This window comes from Neocloeon triangulifer, unplaced genomic scaffold, assembly GCF_031216515.1.
Source record: "Neocloeon triangulifer isolate White Clay Creek 2 clone unplaced genomic scaffold, ASM3121651v1 ptg000012l, whole genome shotgun sequence".
NCBI lineage: Eukaryota > Metazoa > Arthropoda > Insecta > Ephemeroptera > Baetidae > Neocloeon > Neocloeon triangulifer.
Genome location: NW_026775554.1, coordinates 12,819,128 through 12,837,837, shown reverse-complemented (window position 1 = coordinate 12,837,837; position 18,710 = coordinate 12,819,128). Strand labels below are relative to the sequence as shown.

At 35.6% G+C, this 18,710-nt stretch overlaps 2 protein-coding genes across 11 annotated transcripts in view; one reads left to right on the top strand and one right to left on the bottom strand.

The window, feature by feature from the left end:
* Positions 1-10,594: 10,594 nt before the first annotated feature.
* The window catches only part of LOC132196544 (uncharacterized), a 162,232-nt gene continuing 154,116 nt past the window's right edge, over positions 10,595-18,710 (bottom strand). The window contains exons 1-4 of one of the 10 annotated variants that reach the window (XR_009441779.1): positions 14,133-14,265; positions 13,086-14,059; positions 10,951-11,074; positions 10,595-10,896 (exon numbers count right to left, since the gene is read on the bottom strand). Coding sequence is in view for 1 of the 10 variants with exons in the window: in XM_059619280.1 (XP_059475263.1) it covers positions 10,993-11,074 (82 nt within the window). In the remaining 9 variants the exon portion in view is untranslated. The other 9 variants (XR_009441780.1, XR_009441776.1, XR_009441782.1 and 6 more) reach the window with 9 other exon arrangements.
* Positions 13,971-18,710, top strand: part of LOC132196543 (early growth response protein 1-A-like) — a 32,099-nt gene continuing 27,359 nt past the window's right edge. The window contains exon 1 of the mRNA XM_059619278.1: positions 13,971-14,090. The gene's annotated coding sequence lies outside the window, so the exon portion shown is untranslated. The remainder of the gene's footprint in view (positions 14,091-18,710) is intronic.

Sequence of the window (18,710 nt, the reverse complement as noted above, 5' to 3'; positions counted from 1 at the left end):
ACAACGACCGCGATAGATCTCCCTGTGCATTTTCAATTTATTGCTACACGCACGCACTTTGCACACAACCACGTGCTATATGCGTGTTTCTAGAAATCCTCTTCTCATATGTCGAAGAAGTACACATTTCTGCTTTCTTGATTTAGTAATGCGATGTCTGACTGAAAATGAACCAGCTGGCCGCACCAACGTGTTGAGGCGTAAAAAAGAGAAAGATTGGAAATGAAAAATCCACTGTCAAAATTATTAAAAAAAAAAAAAAAAATAAAAATAAAATAAAATAAAAAATATAATAATTTAGCTTCATTATAATTTACATTATCAATATTTTGCTACTTAGTGATTCAAATAATTTTAGTTTGAGTAACATAAAGAATTTATTTAATGCTAAATGTGTAAACTTCAAGTAATTTATGAATATAATGCTTTTGAAATTGGAAACTCTGGTAAAAAAAAAAAAAAAAAATTACCCAAAATGCTGACTCCATGGCCCTCAGAGGGAATGATTTTAGTATATGTACAATATAAATTTCAATTTTATAGCTCTCAAATTTTTTTTATTTTGCTGAATAATTTGGTAATTTTTTCCCCTGAAAATTGCAATCTGAGAAAATTCTCTGAGAAAAGTAATAATATTTGCACAGCTTAGCATTCCGAGGTTGCGACCACAATTTATGGCGTATTTGTTTATTAATTTTCGCTGCTGCCGTGTCTCAAGTCGCACACAGGACGGCAGCTTTATGCCGAAGTAAAATATGCTCGGCGGACATAGTATATGTACGTTTGCGTACGTCGAGGTAAAATATTCGTTATTAAATACCTCCCACCTTCTTTGTATACTGTCCGTGGGGAAAATTGAAAAAGCACAGGAGCGCAACAATGAACTTGCGGCGCGTATGAATCTTGCCAGCGTTCTAAATCATCATTACATGCACTTACTCCGCTGCCGGGGATGCAATTAATTTCACTGAGAGAGCGCTACTTGCTTTACTTTTACGACCTTCTGCTCCCCGTGCAGCATCCGATTGCACACGCGGAAAACATGGAAGGGTTGTCAAAAGCAAGTGATTTATCTCTCGGATTTATTTCAATTTGCACAATAATAAATACAGAAATGAATAAATTAATCACAGTTAAGAAACGACAATTTTTGAATTTATTTGCACGTTTTAAATGTTATCCCAAGATAGGTAATCATGGAATGTTGAGCCTGAAATCAAATGCGTATCGATTTGAAGCATCTATCGTCATAAAGAGAAGTGAATAGAATTGCAGGGAAATTATGCGCGCCTCCGAGTGTACAACATTATGTACGTCTCGCGATTATGATTTATATGCTGCGCGGCTTGGCGTTGCTATTTATTGTAAATTATTTCACCGTGCACAACTGCATTATAAATCAAGTCATCAGATTAAATGTAGGCCTTGCCATGCAAATTGCATTTATTTATTTTCTACATTCACTCGTTGCCAATCGACGTATCATACACTATTGGTGATAACTGATTTAAGTAATAAAATAAAATAGTATTTTAGGTCTTATAAGTATTTATACATATTTTTAAAATGCTAAAATTTAATTTTTAATGCCATTTTGATTTGATTTCAAAATTTTAAATATATATTTTTTGTTTTTAAAATTAAATCCTATTTTAACCCATATAATTTAAAAAAACCCGTGTTTTCAGTTTATTATAACTTTATTTGTGCACAATGCATAAAACAACTTATTAAAATATTGTTTTTCCGACTTTCAGATGTTCATCAACTCATAGGCAATTGTATTAAGTGAATCACATTAGGTCCAGTATCATATTATTAGTAATCATAGTAATATTTACACCAAAAAACAAACTTCATATTTTACATAATTATTGATTTCTGAATTAATGTAATTCTATTAATTAAAATCCCCACCACCGCAAAGTAAGTTGCATTCACTTTTTTTACTCGTCGTTGTCTCGCAAGTAAAGCTTTGCGTACGCAGCGCAGTAATTGCTGCTGTGTGTGGGATGAATTAAATTGCATACACCGCAGCACATGAGTGACGCAGACTTGTCATAATTGTTTTATGAATATTAATTGAATGCGCCAAGCTATACCGGGGCAATTTAAAAGCCATAACATTATAGTGCCAAGAGGTGGATTTTTTATCGCTTGAGAGAATTTGTTTGGCAGCTATGCTGTTGCACATATTAGTCATGTGTGTATTATCAAAGTATAGGTCCCATAAAATATAAATATTTAAAATTAGACGGGGAAAATTTTAGTTGTTTTAGAAACCCATGCATTTAAAATACTCAAAATGTTGGTAATAAATTTATTTTAGGATTTTTTAACTAAAAATAAAGAATGGAGGTCTGGAATATGAATTAATATTTCTTAATTTCATCATCACACAAATTGAAACAAGATAAAAGTGCTTAACTTGTTTACATTTTTTTGTGTCATTTCATGGAGAGAAATGTAATCTGTAAAATCATATTTTTTTTTAATACATCAACGTTTAAAAGTGGAGCTAAAATCTGGAACTCAACCCCCAAAATGAGACTTTTTTTACAAAGAATTTTACAATTCATTAGAATTGCCAAAAGCTTCATTGAAAACATCAAAACAAAGTTAGGGTGAAAGTGAGAATTATTGCAAAGTATACTATTTATTTCCCCCAAATCATAAAATAAAGCATGATTCTTAGCATTGGAAATTTGAGCAAAAAATTGGAATGAAACAAGCTCTCAAAATCTGATAAACGAACAAAAAGCAGCGATGGGTAAAGATTTAATGATCGTCTTTCCGAAAGGGCTGCTGTTCCGACGCTGAAAAGATTCGCCAAAACAACCCTCAACAAAGGGGGAAAGAAAGAAAGGGGATGCTTGCTAGGTTTTGCCAGCGGCGAGAAAAGAGACTCTGCGCCGCTTTTTATGATGCAAAGGGGCTGAGTATGTCTTTTCACCTGGTCAGCATCTTTGCAGCATCCCCACGTGTTCACTGCAAGACCGTGGGAGCCACCCCGAGCTCCCACCTTGATCCTCTGCATTACTTCACTTACCTCCCCCCGCCTCACCAAAAGTGAAACAAGACTCTTTTTGCATTCGACAAAGCAGAAGACATTTAACTTTGTCATGCTGCGCGATCTATCTCTCCTTAATTTTTCTCTCGCCGAGGGAGAAGTTGCTTGTTGCCCCCTAACACATTGCCTATTTTTATCACGACTGTGTAAATTTTAAGACTTTCACCTGGATGGTTTAATCTTTGAAATATGGGTCAAGCATGTAGCAAAAGGCAAAGGGGGTGCTTAAGTAAAGGTCTTTGAGCGAATTTCGCGTTAGCAACAAGTCGCTGCATTGGAGGTGGAATCGAGGGGAATTGCAGCTGCGCAACTAATTGCAGGAGTTGAAATCCTTTTCACAATCGGAAAATAACATTTCTGCAATTTAAAAAAAAATAATAATAATAATAATAATCTTTAGTTGCAGCTGAATTTTTAATGATGTAAAATTAAAAAAAAAATGGACCAATTTTTTACATTAAATTCAGTATAAATAATTAGTGTTAATTAGTAATAAATTAAATTTGCATTTCAGTTTCAAAATTATTTGTCAGATTGTTGAAGCCAACAAAACATCAATAAAAGTAATTTTTTTAAATTATTGTTCCAAATACATCGAATTTAATGAAATTATAAAAAAAATATTTTAATATCATAAAATCTGATTTTAAATCAAAGTACCTAAAATTTTTTCACAGACTCGCTGCACCACTCAAACAAATGAAAGGCCCTGAGCCAATGTCGCGCGTGTGTGTCCTTCACATCGCATTTCGCCGTCACACTTCTTTTCTTTAACGCGCGTGTCTCTGGGTGGCCAATTCTTCAGATAAGCACCGCTTAATCCACACCTATATTTCAAAAATCAGATCGAGAGAGTGGCACTGCCAAGATGTATGAATTAAATAAAAAATCGAGAGAAAAGTATCTCCGCACGCAAGAGTCGGTCGGCTCTGTTGTCCAAAGAGCTCTGCTGAGAATGTTTGTCTCTGGACCGCTTTCGGCAATTAATATTATTCAATGTCAGCAAATAGAGGCAGGGCGAGATATTAATTATTGTGCTTCTGGACGTGCCTTTGTTCCGCGCTGCCGATTATCAGACAGGCCGAACTCACAAAATATTATTTGATGGAATAAAAACAGAAGGCACTACCACTAGAGTCAGTTTCCAACCCGCTGCTTTTTGTTATCAGTCTTTTTTTATGAACTATAAGCCTCGCCTGCATCGGTCTGATTGAACTCATGTAATTAATTAAAAAAAACTTAATTTCCTGTTCATATGATTATTTGAATTATACATAGTATATATTGAGAATAAATTCAAATTTATTTAGTAAATAAGTGATTAAAACTTCTTGTATTGTAAAACCTTTTACAAAAATATCTCTGATTTGCTTTGACCTAAAAATAGTACACAAAAATAAGTTTACATTTACTTATTTTACAATCAAACATAATACATCTTTTGATTGCAATCTACATGAAAAGTTGACAAGTGTCAATTAATTTTAAATCATGACTTTTGAAGTTTTCCCATCGCCGCTAACGTATTAAGCAAACAAATTTTCAAGAGTTTTGTGTCATTACTTATCAATTAAATTATCATTCAAATGATGCAAATGATGTCTTTTCCACTTGTCTGTCTCTTTATTTGCTCATTTTGAAAATAAAATCGACCCTATTTTTTTTTGCACCTTTGCACACCGCGTGGAGCGCGTCCACTTCAAAGAGAGTTTTTTTAATGCCTAATCTCCCGCTCAGCATGAAGAGATTAAAAATTTAGACACTCCCACATGACGTATCAATAAATATGTACACACGCACACACAACCGCTTGCACGAGAAAGAGAGATGCGACTCCGCTGATAAAAGGAGCTAATACATTATAATGAGCAGTTGGGCACCAAAATAAAATAACTGTCCCTTACATGGTCACCCGCAGTCACCATTTGAATTTCTGGGACCACTATCGAGCAGTAAAATCGGATATTTAAATTTTTAATAATGATCGAAAAATTAAATACGAAAATTTAAAGAAAGATTATTGCCTTTCTCGAAGTGAAAGATAAACAATACAAATAAAACCGTCTTTTCATTTTCATCAAAAATTTTTAATTTTATTTGCACAGTCACGTCGAATGAGCCTTTACCGTGGATGTTTCATAAAAGCGATCCTATACTTGGGTCTAAATATAAATTTATCTCTGCTCCACCCGCTGCCGCCTCCCTACGGGGTCACAAGGGTCAAATGTGTGCCGAGGTCACCAGATTAGCTATCGCGACCTCTGGGCGCGGTCTTTCTTTCTTTCTCTTGGCATTCTATTTTTTCGTCTCGCAAATGTCGCACTTTTTGTCTCTCTCGGAATGATAAATAGGCAGTCTCTTTATCGTCCGCCTTAATTCGACTCCCTCTCATCATTTTTGCGAGATCTCGCCGTTTCCAAATGGTGCCCGGCGCACTACTTTAAGCTCGTATATTTCTTGCCGAGATACAAATCTGCAAATCACCTCGCAGGATCTTTCTCGCGAGCCGCGCTCGTAAGATCTTTCTTCCCGCAAAAACGACTCGAATCCGATTCAAGATTGTGCGATTTCGAGCGGCACCACTGATGTTTGATTTCTTTAGTCAATGAGAGTTCTTTAATAGTTGTGCTCGCGGTGCAGAATTGCTCAATACGAGCCAGAATTAAGTGCGTGTTTTCACCAGCAAGTTCAATAGTGGAATTGGCCGGGCTCGTTGTATAATTTTGCAATTTGAACGTTGTGGAATATTTGCAGAGATTGATCGAGTCGATAATGAGGAGGTGCTGCCGTGGGGTTTTAAAAGAATACATTAATTTACGTAGAGTGTGGAGTGTGGGAATCACAAATCATGTATAAAATGTACTTCATTTTAAATTTGAAACCTTTTATTTTATTGTTAGAAAGCTTTAAATTGTCAATAATGACCACATTATTTATTTTAAATTGTTTCAGTCCAAGATTGTTATTTAAAATTAACATTCCATTTAATTCCATTTATACATATATATTTTTTAGTTCATATAAAAGTATTAGATACCCAAGTCGAAAAAATTGCATTTTATTGAACACTGTTGTGTACAACCTGCAATTCAATGTAATAAATTTTACACGTTTATTTTAAAAGTATTAAAACTATAATTTAACAAAATAAAAAAAATTAAAATAAATAAAAATTTGTCTCGAAAAAAGGTTTATTTATTGGAAGTCCAACCTCACTATTGGAGTAGAATTATAGGAGATCATTCATGAAAATTATAGCACAGCTGAACTAATTGTAAGACAAAAATATAATATAAATAGGAATAAGTAAAATGATAAGAATAAGGTGGATAATGTAGCATGTGATTACAATAATTCACTGCTTCTATTTAATTGAAAAATTCGATTGCGGGCGTTGTGTATTTAGCCAGCACTTGAAACGCACCGAGCGAGGAGCGGATTAGAATTTCACTTGTATGAGAGGTCAAAGGTCAACAAGATTTAAGTGACGTCAATGGTGTGTGAGGATATACGTGGTGCTTCTCGCTTCAGTAGAGAAGATTCCCGCCACTCTGTTTAATGCAAGCACAGAGGTGTGGAGAGGAACACTCTCGGAAACAAACTTTGAAATCCGGCACGCTGCATGTGGCTAATTAGCTTCGCAACAGACCAGACCACTCAATAATTCTGACGAGCTTAATGTAGCCCAGGATTAAATCAATCCGTGGCTCAAAATGCCCTGATGCGCAATTGCCAAACACAGGAACCTACCCTAGTTTTGCACAAATAATATCTTTAATAAATTAATAATACATTTTATATCACAAACAAAATAAATAACGGAAGAAATCAAAATGATCATTATATATATATATTTTTTAATTAAATTAAAATTTTCAAATTAATCATCAAAAGTTTCTATCTTGTGGTATAACAAATCAAAATCCATTCAAAAAGAGAGAATCCGAGGCATTCGACAAATATGTTTATTTAATTTCTCTCATTAATATACAGATCTGCGCATGAAATTTCATGCTTACTTATTGCTCACTGCATTTAAAAAGTTTTAGTAAAAGGCAGTGCCTGTAAAAGTGGATTTGCTGAAAAATGTGGAGTACGTGAGGGTCGCATGCAAGCCAGTCATGCTCGCCATACCTTTGTGCAAATAAAGCAGATGTACTAGTTTTGCGCTGATTATTTTAATTTATTCCACCGCTACTTACGAGGGTGGCAAGGCATTGTTGCCTGAGAGAACAATGAAAACACGTGTTCGGTCGCAAGTTGGCGGAGTGATTTTACTAACGGAAAGATTTGCCTTTCTGAAAAATGCACATGAATAAGCTAATAAAAGCTAAAAAAACAAAACGGAAAATTTAAGAGGAAAAAAATCAAATATAAACAAATAAAATTTAAAAACAATTATTTAAATTTCAATGATTGAAATGTTGATCAGACTGGCACTGGTCAAGGCGCCAAACAATCAATTGAAATTTTTTTTCTCTTCGACCAGACAGGACCCAACTTCTTAATTCTTTATGATGTGCGAAAGAGGCAGTGCGCGAAAAATTCTGCCCTTGTCCGCAGAAGGTGTGATGCATTACCCAGGGCCGAAAAGCAAACCGGCACGCAGACGCAATTAAAAATAATGTTCGAAAAATTGAGCCGGCCAGGATTGTATGTCACGATAAGAGAGAGTGGCCGTTGTGACAATGAGAGAGTGTCGTTGCACAAAATATCGGAGCTGACCACTGAGCCGTCCGTGTTCAATCGAGCGATAAACGCACACCAACGCCGCGTGTGACAATTGATTTTTATTGCCACCTGAAATCTTCATCACCTGCACGTCTCGCGATCTGTGCGGGGCGACAGACACGTCGCGCGCGATCTCTCCAATCAATTTCGTACGCCTGCCCGCGCACCTCGCAATAAAAATTATCAGGAACGGCTGCCGGGCAGTGCAACACGAACTTCTATAGTGTTTTAAATTTTTTATGGGTGTAGAAAAAATTAATTTTAAAAATTAAGTAACTGTGGGTTTTGATTTAACTTTCTATTTAAATTGAAGGCTTCAATTTTTTCTGCTGTTCTTCCGCACTCGCCATTTATAAAAGAATTATTCAACCTAATTAACTTTGATGGAGAATAACAAGAGATTTCATTGTGTTACTTATATAAAATAATGAAAAATCCTCAAATCTCTAATATATTAATTTGTGTTGATTTGATCAAGAATTGATAAAATAATATTTTTTTTCAGTACGTTCATGTGGATTGCAGATTTTTTAGTTGAGGGTTGTTTTTGATAAATTAATTAAAATATAAAATCTCTTTAATTTGCACAAAGATTGTTTAGTTATGGCTTTTTATTTTTAATGAAATTTTACATTTTTTATTTTTAAACATTTTTATTTTTGAACAAACAATTAAAAATGCTTATTTTGAGCACTGATTTCTAAATTCTGCGTGAATAAATTACTATCTTCCGAGTAGTTTAATTTAAATTATAATTTTTGAAAATTACTTCACCTTATAATATTAAGAAACTTTCTTCAATCTTACTTTCCAAACGGTCGTCATGGATTTTAACGATGCTCTTTGTGTTTTGTCTGTTTTTTTTTTTTATCTTTCTTTGAGTCACTTCTATGAAGTTAAATATTATTCAAAATTTTATCTTTGATTAGATAAGTATTTACACTACAAATATGCTGATAAATTTCTATTGCACATAAAAAAATAAATTTTGGTAGTTTCATCATTAAAAAGATTAAAAAGTAAAACGTTTAATTCATAATTAGTAAATTATAAAAGAGTCAATAAAACGTCCCAGAAGATTGGTTTTGAAGTTATTATTTTATTCTTTCCTCGCATTAAAATTCAGTTGTTGACAAAATTGTATGAGAAAAGCAAGGTCCGCGCATCAGCAACAATGAAAAAAGATTTGATTGTTGTTTGAGCTCTCTGATTGGGTACAAGTAAAGTTGTACCCAATCAGAGAGCTCGACAACAATCGAACTTTTCTGACGAGCGGACCTTGGAGAAAAGGAACTAAAAATAGCATATTTTCTTTTAAAAAAATATAGTAAATGACGGTCAGAGTATCAATTTTTAACCATTCAAAATTTTTAATAAATCCTTTTAAAAAAACCGACACCTTGTATAGCATCTCAATCTCCCGAAGTAATTCCGAATTTCTTTACATCTTAGGGAGCAGTATGACCTTTTAATCCTTAGGTGCTGAGGTTTGTGGATATTAGCTTCATTATTGATGATTTGTTTTTCTACTGGACCTGTTTCAAACTAAATTAAAACAGGTTAATTTACTTTTGCATTAACTTGCCTGAAAGAACTGGAGGCTCATCAATCTCCACATAATTCGGTGCCGATATCTCCTTTGATTCAACTCCATGTGTTACACAATAGATCGCACATGCAACAACCTGCAGGGGCACGTTTTACAAAAATTTCATTCAGAAAAAAATACTTACCATCAGGCATAAATTTGCTCTTCTCAGTGCCCTCATTTTGCAAAGTTGGTCTTGGGTGAATTGCCTACAAAACAATGAACTCCAAAGTGCTCCTTCCGCTGCCTTTATATTAAAGTGAAAGGCCATAAAATTTGATAAGAGAATACTAAATTAATAACAACGTTATATTTGCATATCCTACTTCGTTGACTTATGACTGTGGTGATTATTTTCTTTTCTCAAAACATGCCAATAATATCAACAATTCATCAGAAACAATCTATTTAAATTACTTTCCACAATTTTAATTATTTGTTCTCCATTCATGGTACAAACAACGCAAAAAAAGTACTCTGTGCAAAAAATTGGAATCATGCATCGACATAAAAAACGTACAAACATATAAAAAAATTCCGGAAAATACAGGAGTCAAAAATTAGTCAATCATGATCTGTTAATTTTGGAAATATACAGGTTTTTTTAACAGAAAGATCTTTTTTAATACATTAAACAAAATTTCATCATTTAATTAACCTTTAAAAATTTCACACTGCCCCACGAAGCAATAATGCAGGGTGGATTGAGAGTTGTGTGTGTACACATCGCATTGGCACTTCTCACTCTTAATGAGCGCGCAAACTGTCTTTAACCGCTGCGACGGTGCAGCTGGACTTTTAATATTCTGCCCGTTCCATGCCAATACAATAAAATAAATTCTGCAGCGGCGTGTTTAATAAATGCAGCCCTACACGCCGGCTGTGCATGCGTGTGTCGTTGGCTGTTAATTGCGTCTGATTAGCGACCGACTGATGCTTGTTCTCCTCTAGAGTGAGGCTTTTATGTACACAAATGTACATACGCTTGAGCTCATTATGGCAGAGACGGAGGCGCGCGATTGCCGAGTGCATCGCGATGCCATAATTATACTTCATCCGACCACTCTCTGCAACTTGTTATCAGCTTCAAATTCAGGACACCCACACTAGACGGAAAACAAATATAAAAACTTTTACAATTCAAATAAGGAAAACTTAGAGGATAATTAAAATGAAACGCAGAGCTACATAACTATTGTTCAAACAAAATAATTTATTTGGAAATCTCAGTGCTCTATTTAAAATTAAGTAAATTACTCCAAATTTTCAATTAAAACATCAGTTTTTGACATTGCCTACTATATCCTGCAGGTAATTGGTAATTTAGTAAATTATTGGGACACAAAATTGCTCCATATATATTTAAAACATTCTGTGCCACCAGCCAACATCTGGATAATTTAGGTTGTGGGAAAAATTTGAAAGCCCATTCTGGCCGTATATTCGTTTCCGAGACAAGAAAAACCAGCCTCCTTCTCATCCGTGTAGTCGATTCATTCTTGATACACTGCTCTTGAAAATATACATTTATATTTCGGAGCATGAAAACAGCCGTAAATACTTAATACTCATCCTTTAGGAGGGCCTTCCTCTATACAGCAGTTCATGCAAAAAAGTTGGAGAAATGCGCCGCCCATCCTCTCGTCTGGATTTTTTTTCGCATCGTGATTCTGAACCCGTTTGACCTGAAATTAATTAAACGTTTATTGTTTAAAGGGAGGATATTCGTAACCCACTGATATTTTTCCCATGCATGCCGCCCGATATATTAGGCCGGGTCAGGTAATAAAACTCACTCACTCTCTCGCCAGCCGAGATATTGAATCATAATTCCATTGCATGCCCAGATTATGTGTGCATGTGTAACAGCGGCAGATTTATGCTAATTACTAGAAAGAAGCAAAAGCGGCTCACACCGATTGTCCGTCGGAGAGGAAAACACAACACAGAACAGGGTCCGCCTAAGGGACACAGGCCAAATTGGTTTATTTCCCTGCTGTGCCGCCGCGCTTAAGGACACTTTGGAATTTTCTCATATTTTTATAATTGTTATTGCCTCCTTTCCCAACTCCTACGACTCGCAACTTTTATCTGTTTTGCATGTCAAAGCGATCTATTGAATCATTATCTCCCACAATTTGGGGGTCATGAAACGCCAATTTTCGATATATTGGTGGGAACGGCACCAGAGTGCCTTGAATTCCGCAAATTGCTTGTTTTTGTGATCTTATATGGCTTTCTTGTTAATTACAGGCAATAATACGTGAATAAATTTCCATGTTTGTGCAACCAATTCCATTTATTTGCATAGTTGCAGCCAAACGTAAGGTTTATAAAAAAATTAAATATTTTATATCTGCTACTATTTTCGAAGCAAATATAAAATTGTTTACAAAAACAATTAGATAAACATCCTTGATTTTTTTTATCATTTCTGAGAAGATCAAAATAAGTGTGGCGATAATTAATGAAAATGAATTGCTGTTAAATCAAATTCACGCTTTTCCCCTCTTGCAATGGAAACGTTTGTTTGGTTATACACACATTATCGCAGATAAGCAGCGTCAATCTCAATCGTAAACGCGTAAACCTTAATCACAAGGAGGCAAAATATAGAGCTCTACTACTTCCGACCGGCCTGCACTAAAAAAACCCATACAGAGTGCGGGAGAGAGATATCACAATCAAGCGAGCGGTTTTTATTATTTTTTAGCTAATTAAGAGCTCCGCTGAGGAAAAGGAAGCGGCTTTTGCGTTGGCTGCTGCTGCACAGGAAAGGAAGTGAGAAATAGGTCTGAAATAAAAATCATTGCGGTCAGCGTGCAGCGGGTGGTACGGAGGTGGAATTCGTTTCTAAAGCCTTGAGATAAAAATTGAAAATATAATAATAATAAAAAAAACGTATTATATCTTTTATTCGCTCTAGGGCCAGTGCTTGATGAATTTTAATGGGCAGCGCAGATTCGGGTGCGGAAAGACAAAAGGCATTTAGCAAGCTAATGGAATTCAATGTGTGCGTCGGTGAGCAAATTGATCCAATTAATGAGAGGCTCTCTTTCTCTTCACGCTTTGAGTGATTATGATAATGCAGCGAAATTATCCGGCTGCATGCACCTGTTGATATGAATTAAAAGGGAAAAAACTGCCCGCGCGTAATTTACAATAAACGTCGCTTAATTAAAGACCTCCGAGGCAGAATTATGTGGATTTCCAAGCTACGACGAATCGTCTGGTATAGAAATTCTCATCCTGACGATCTGGCGCTTTTTCATTATTGAAATTCGAATTCCTTGCGATTTGCATGATTTATTATGTTAATGGTCTCCAATAATTTATGTAGATTATCCCTTTCTTTGCAATAAGTAGATTGGATTTATATGAGAAAATTGAATTTAAATTCTAAATTTTATGCGTATGAAATTTGAGCGATTTATTCTAAAATGGCTTTCATTGTACAAAATTTCTTGAAAATTATATTTAAAATATAATTAAGAGAATTCAAAGGATTTACTGATTTATGCAATAATGCTCAATGTCTTTCACTTATTAAAAATAAAAAAGCAACAAAAAATCCCATTATGCGTCTGGAAAGCCGCACATACTTTAAGAACTTTGCCCTTACAGAATCCGTTTTTATAAGAAAATTTAAAGTCAATGATCAATAATTACAAACATAATTTAAAAAAATAAACATACCCAAAGAGTACTCTTTTGAGACGTTGGCATGGTTGAGTAATGGCTATCTGGAAGATGCACAGGTTCTATAAATCCATAATAATAATTGATAATAACAGTTTTTATAATTATAATATTCCGCAATACTTACCAAAATTATTTAAAAGATGTATAAATTTAAGAAAACCCCATCAAAAACTATAAAAACTTATACGTAAAATACGCATTAATAATAATCATAGGTGCAAAAACAATAATAACTATTAAGAAGTTTTTTATATGTCTTAATTACAAGCTATTTATTGAAATAATGTTTAATTCGTGATTCAGACAATTTTACAAATTAAAAATGCGCACATGTCATATAACATTTGCAAATATGTGAATCTCATGTCCGCATGCACCGCAGTCCGATTTTTATTACTCATAATTGCGCAAAATCAAATGATCCAGCTCAATCCAGCTCACAAATAAATGGCAGCACGAACGTCTTTCCCAGCCAAGAACAGATGTGCGCCTCTGCCCCTTGAGCAATATAATAAATTCTAAAATTGAAACGCACACCCGCCGTATCGAAAATTTTCTCACTCTGCATATATACATACGTATTTAGTTTTGTATTCGGAGAGCCACGATCTCATAAAAAGTGGCCCGGCAAAATAAAAGAAAATGCTAATTAGTTTCTTCTCCTTCGGCAGATCGGCAGCTTTGGACAACTCTCGGAACAAAAAGAAGAAAGGGGGTGCAGTTCTTGAGGGGGCAGCAGCGAGGGGGCCACCCCTTGGGAGAGGGAGGTACGTTCCCACTCCACCCCTAAGTGACCCCGCCGCAAGAATGCTTTCTGTGTGCTCCTTTCCGGCTATTCTTGATTCTGCTCTCGTGTGGGACTCGCTTGGCTGCCGCAGCAGCAGTTTTGTGCAACTTGTTGCTTCGATTTCGCTGCTCTCTCTCTCTCTCTCAGCTGAACGCACCACGCCAAGGAAGGAGTTATCTTTCTTCTCGTCGAATATTGACAAAGTGTGAAAGGTAGGATTCTTAGTAATATTATTTGACGACCAATAAAATTACCGATTATCTGCCTTATCACCAACAGTGGTGATGAGAAGCGCGTATTGATAGCCCGAGCGTGGGAAGCAAAGGGTTGATCTGTGGGAATTTCGTTCGGATTGTACACAAATCGACCTACGAGAGACAACTTCTATAACTGTCCGCCCGCGATTTCCCCAAGATATCTTTTCCTCTTCAGCAGACGGCTGCTGCTTTTTTTCCTCCGCACGCGGTTTTTTTTTCGTTCTCGCGTAATCTCTTTTGATTAAGGTGTTGACACAGAAGTCGCAGCACGCGAAAAGTTTGCCGAGCCGTTTTATCAACTTTCTTTCGTCTGAAAATTTTTGCTCCAAAACTGGTGTTGAAAGTTTCCTGAGTTAAATTTTTCACTTGATCGTTGGAAGAAATATAAGAAGATTTCGCCATCCAATTTGCTTAAGTACGCGAAATTTCAAGCGCTTTTGGGCCGTAAATTTCAACGTTGGCACAATTAAGAGGCGACTTTAAAACTCTCCCGCAACGAAGGCACGCAGATCTCCGACTTTTATCTAATTATTATAACTCAGAAAGAAGGTTCCGAGGCACAAAATGAGTTGCGTTGCCACAGAACGAGTGAGTGCACATACAATTTTATAACCCCAGCAGAGGCAGATAATGGTGCCCATTCATTAGTTCAATCAATTACGCCCGGCGGATCCAGTTTGCGACTGAAAAGAGACTGGAATTAAAATAATAATAAAAAAGAGCGCAGAGGTCCGAGCTGCGTGGTGTGTCCTGCATGGTAGCGAGTTTTACACATATTGACTTAGAGATACATTAAATCAACATAAGATAAAAAGCAGTCCCGTCTGCGTGGCTTTTACTCCCAAGATATTATTTATTTATTAGCCCTTTGCTTACCTGAGAGGGAGGATGAGTAAAAAAATAAAGAAAGAAGTGGGTGTGCGTCTTTGATTAACAAAGTTGAGGCGTGCGTTTTTTGTTTGTCTTCTGCGTGTACTTAACGTGCTGAGCACACAAGATTGAGACACTATATGTGTATCTTTATATCAAGTCACTAAAACCTCAATGAAAAGTGAATTGAACCTTTTTTAAATGAATGAAAAATAGAGACGTATATAATGAAGCAATAACTTTTTAATATATTTTTATACGTATTAAATTATATAAAACATTTGGCACAGGTTTGAAATTGATAGAAGTTGTTAAATATTATTAAATTAATTTAAATTAAAGCCTGGAAATTACATCTAAAAAGATAAGAACTATTACAAATTCTCACTATTTTTCGTAAGTTGAATCAGTCATGATAGCTAGAGTAGTAAAACTTGTCATCTCTCTTTGCGTTGCTTTTGTAAAAATATGCAGCAGTAGAATATCTCAGCACTGATTTTTTTTTTGTTATATACACAAAGTTCCCGCATGCGGCGACCGAATTAATTCAGCGAGCCCCCAAGCCTCATTTGCATGTGAAATGTGCCGCGCAGTGATTGAAGATAACCACGTCACCGTTTGCAATTTTTCAAGCTGGCACATGACCAGCGCACTTTGAAAGCTTAATTAATGGGCAAGTATGGTGTGTAAACTTTCGCGGGCCATCCTCGCACGTTGAGGCGAATCGAACGAAATAATCACTGGCCTTGCTGGTTACGGCTGCCGTTCATCATCTGATTTATGACATCTAAAGCTGCCTCACATTTATTCGACGCGCGGAAAAAATTTGGACTGCGAAATTATACAAATTGCAAAGTGCGAGTGAGCACAAGAATTTTGCTTGGAATTTGTTTTCCAGTGCTGCCGTAAAGTAAAAGTTAAGTGGGCCTGCTGGAGCTTATACTTATTCATTTAATATTCATGCGTGAATATATTATAGTAAAAATAAAATTACAAGAAAAATCCAAAGAGAATATTCAGAAGATTGAAATTCATAATTTATTCGATTTATTAATCATTTTTGTGAGGGAGTTTGACGCATATTTCATTTTTGAAAAAATCAAGTGCAAATACATAATTATTGAATTAAAAAAAGTTATAACTTCATTACCTTTTTTATATCAGGAATCTATGTTGAATTTAAAAAAACGGTGTTAATCATGTGTTGGTCAATTATAACTTCTAAATGATGGATAAATAAATTAAATATAGAATAAATTATTCATTCCCTTGATTATTTGTTATTAGCAATCACATGATGTTGCTTATTTTTTGCTTGTTTACAAAACGCGCAAAATTAAAACTCAAGGATATGCTCACAGACGCCTACTGCTTTTGATTTATTTGCTGCCGGCGCTGTTCCGTTTTGTTGTCGTCGCTGTTCCTCGAGCATTTGCGCGGCACTGCAGCACATTTACAAGGAGCAAACTAGCGTTCGAGCGAGTGTAGGTGTATGCAAGACACAATTAATTGGTTTAATGACGATAAACAACACAGCTCGCGCGCCGTATAACAAACCGCTCGCCGCGGCAGAAAGAAAAATAATTAATGCCGTAGCTGTTTGCATGCTTTACTGGTTTCGCGTGTGGTATATCATTGCAGGCCCAAGAAATCGCGTATAAATATAATGTACTTACACACATTATAAAGTTCCGAGCGAGTGCGTAAATACGCAGGAAACAATAACGAGAGATCTTTAATAGCGGCGGCGGAGGCGCTACTCCATCGCAATGTAGAGAAAAAAAAGCACATTTTTGCTCTGGGCCTCCCACGCCTCCGTCTCTCCTCTGCGCTGTTTGCACTTCGCACACAATATTGCCGTTTTTATGGCAGTGCAATCGACTAATAGGCCGGGTTTTTGCCCTAACAGCGTGCTGTATGTGCTCAACTGAGTAGCACCGTGCTGCGAAAAACCTTAAACGCTTGCGAAACGCGACAATAAAATAAAAAACAAGGTAACAAATTTCTGCTCCAACCGAGCGAACTCTATGTCGTGTTCTCATAACTGCTAAGAATTCTTTTAAGATGCAAACAAAGAGTTGAGACGAAGAGACACAATTGAGATTCTGTTTTTATTTAATCCGACGCTAGAAATTATGTTATGAATATTTTTAATTTTTTTCGTAAAATAATTGTGAAGAAAACCTTTATCTGACGTAATTAGATTTTGATTGCTTTGAAAATTATAATAATTATAATGAAAACAAATATATATTGTGGTGTTTCTTGTGAAAGAGCTTAATTAACGATCCAAATTAGAAATTTCTTAATAAAATTAATAATGTTGATTTAACCTTATCTTTTTATTTAATTTGAATTGGTTGACAAAACAGCAACAATGCATTCATGGGGATCATTATTTTGGTCCGCTGATACAAAAAATTCTTTATAACTAAATGCAATAAAGATGATTCATTGACCTTGTATTTTTATGCCAATAAACAATCACCAATTGTGAAAAATTTTGGCACTGCAAACCTCACTCAAGTCTCATATAAAATAAATATTTTGAGTGAACCGGTGGCGCAAATTGAAATTTGCGATCAAACTCGTTTGCATGCCATTGTTTGCGATTCAAATAAATGAAATTGGCAAGAGCTGCGTACAACAAATTAACAGTTATTTACCTCTCGCCGGTGAACACATTGTGCGAGTCTGGCTGAGGAAGAGAGAGAAAATAACTATAAATACGCGCGAGAATGGAGAGAGCGCGCACATGTGCTCGGGCCGAATAAAACACGTACTCGCACACACACTGCGCCCAAGAGCGAAGTAAATAAATAAATAAGCAAATACACGTTTGTTGTAACAACAAAACAGCAACGGCCGCGCGGCGAACAAGTAGAGTTCTTGCTACGTACACCTCCCATTCTTATTCAAATTTATGAGTCCTTTTGTCAGGAGAGAGACTATGCAGTGAGTGAGTGGGTGTATGGCGTGTGTTGCGTCATCACGTTTTATGATCACACTCAGGTGACAGGTAGAGGTACATAAAAAAAAACACACACTCACATTGTAACTAGGCCTGCGTGGAAATTCTCAGCAAGGTCGCACCCTGGCTGCTGACTTTGTGAGAGATAGACTTCGAACGTTTTTTTATGTGCGTGCGATCTTATCGCAACGTTGGGTCACACAAACTATAAAAAATCTTAATGATGTATCAGGGGAAAAGTAGTGAACTCTTCTGCAGCGGAGACACCAACATTCCCTTTTGATCATTAAAATCGGGAAAAGGCGAGCGAGCGCGCGGGTGTCTCCTAAAATTAAAAGGATCAGGTGGAACCTAGCCTATAAAATCGGAAATCAAAATGGATGATCTTGGAATTTGGCCGTAAATCAATAATTATCAATCAATTTTGGTAATTTTTCCGAAGCACAATAAACGGAGAAAAGGTTTTGCAGGAAAATCATATAATTTATTAATTTTTTGTAATTAAAACAGTAGCTGAGCTGAATTTTTGAAAAGTAATGAAAATAAAATTATTAAATATTCAACCAGCTATGTTTTCATAAAAAATTTAATTTTAATAGACGTCTCACAAAAGGACCAAGCTCAAAATTTGTTTTGCAACTTACCAGATTTCTAAAGCATTATTGATTTTCATACCATGCATTTATACTATTTTATATGTTTTAGTTAGATCATTTTTACATTTTAAATTCCTA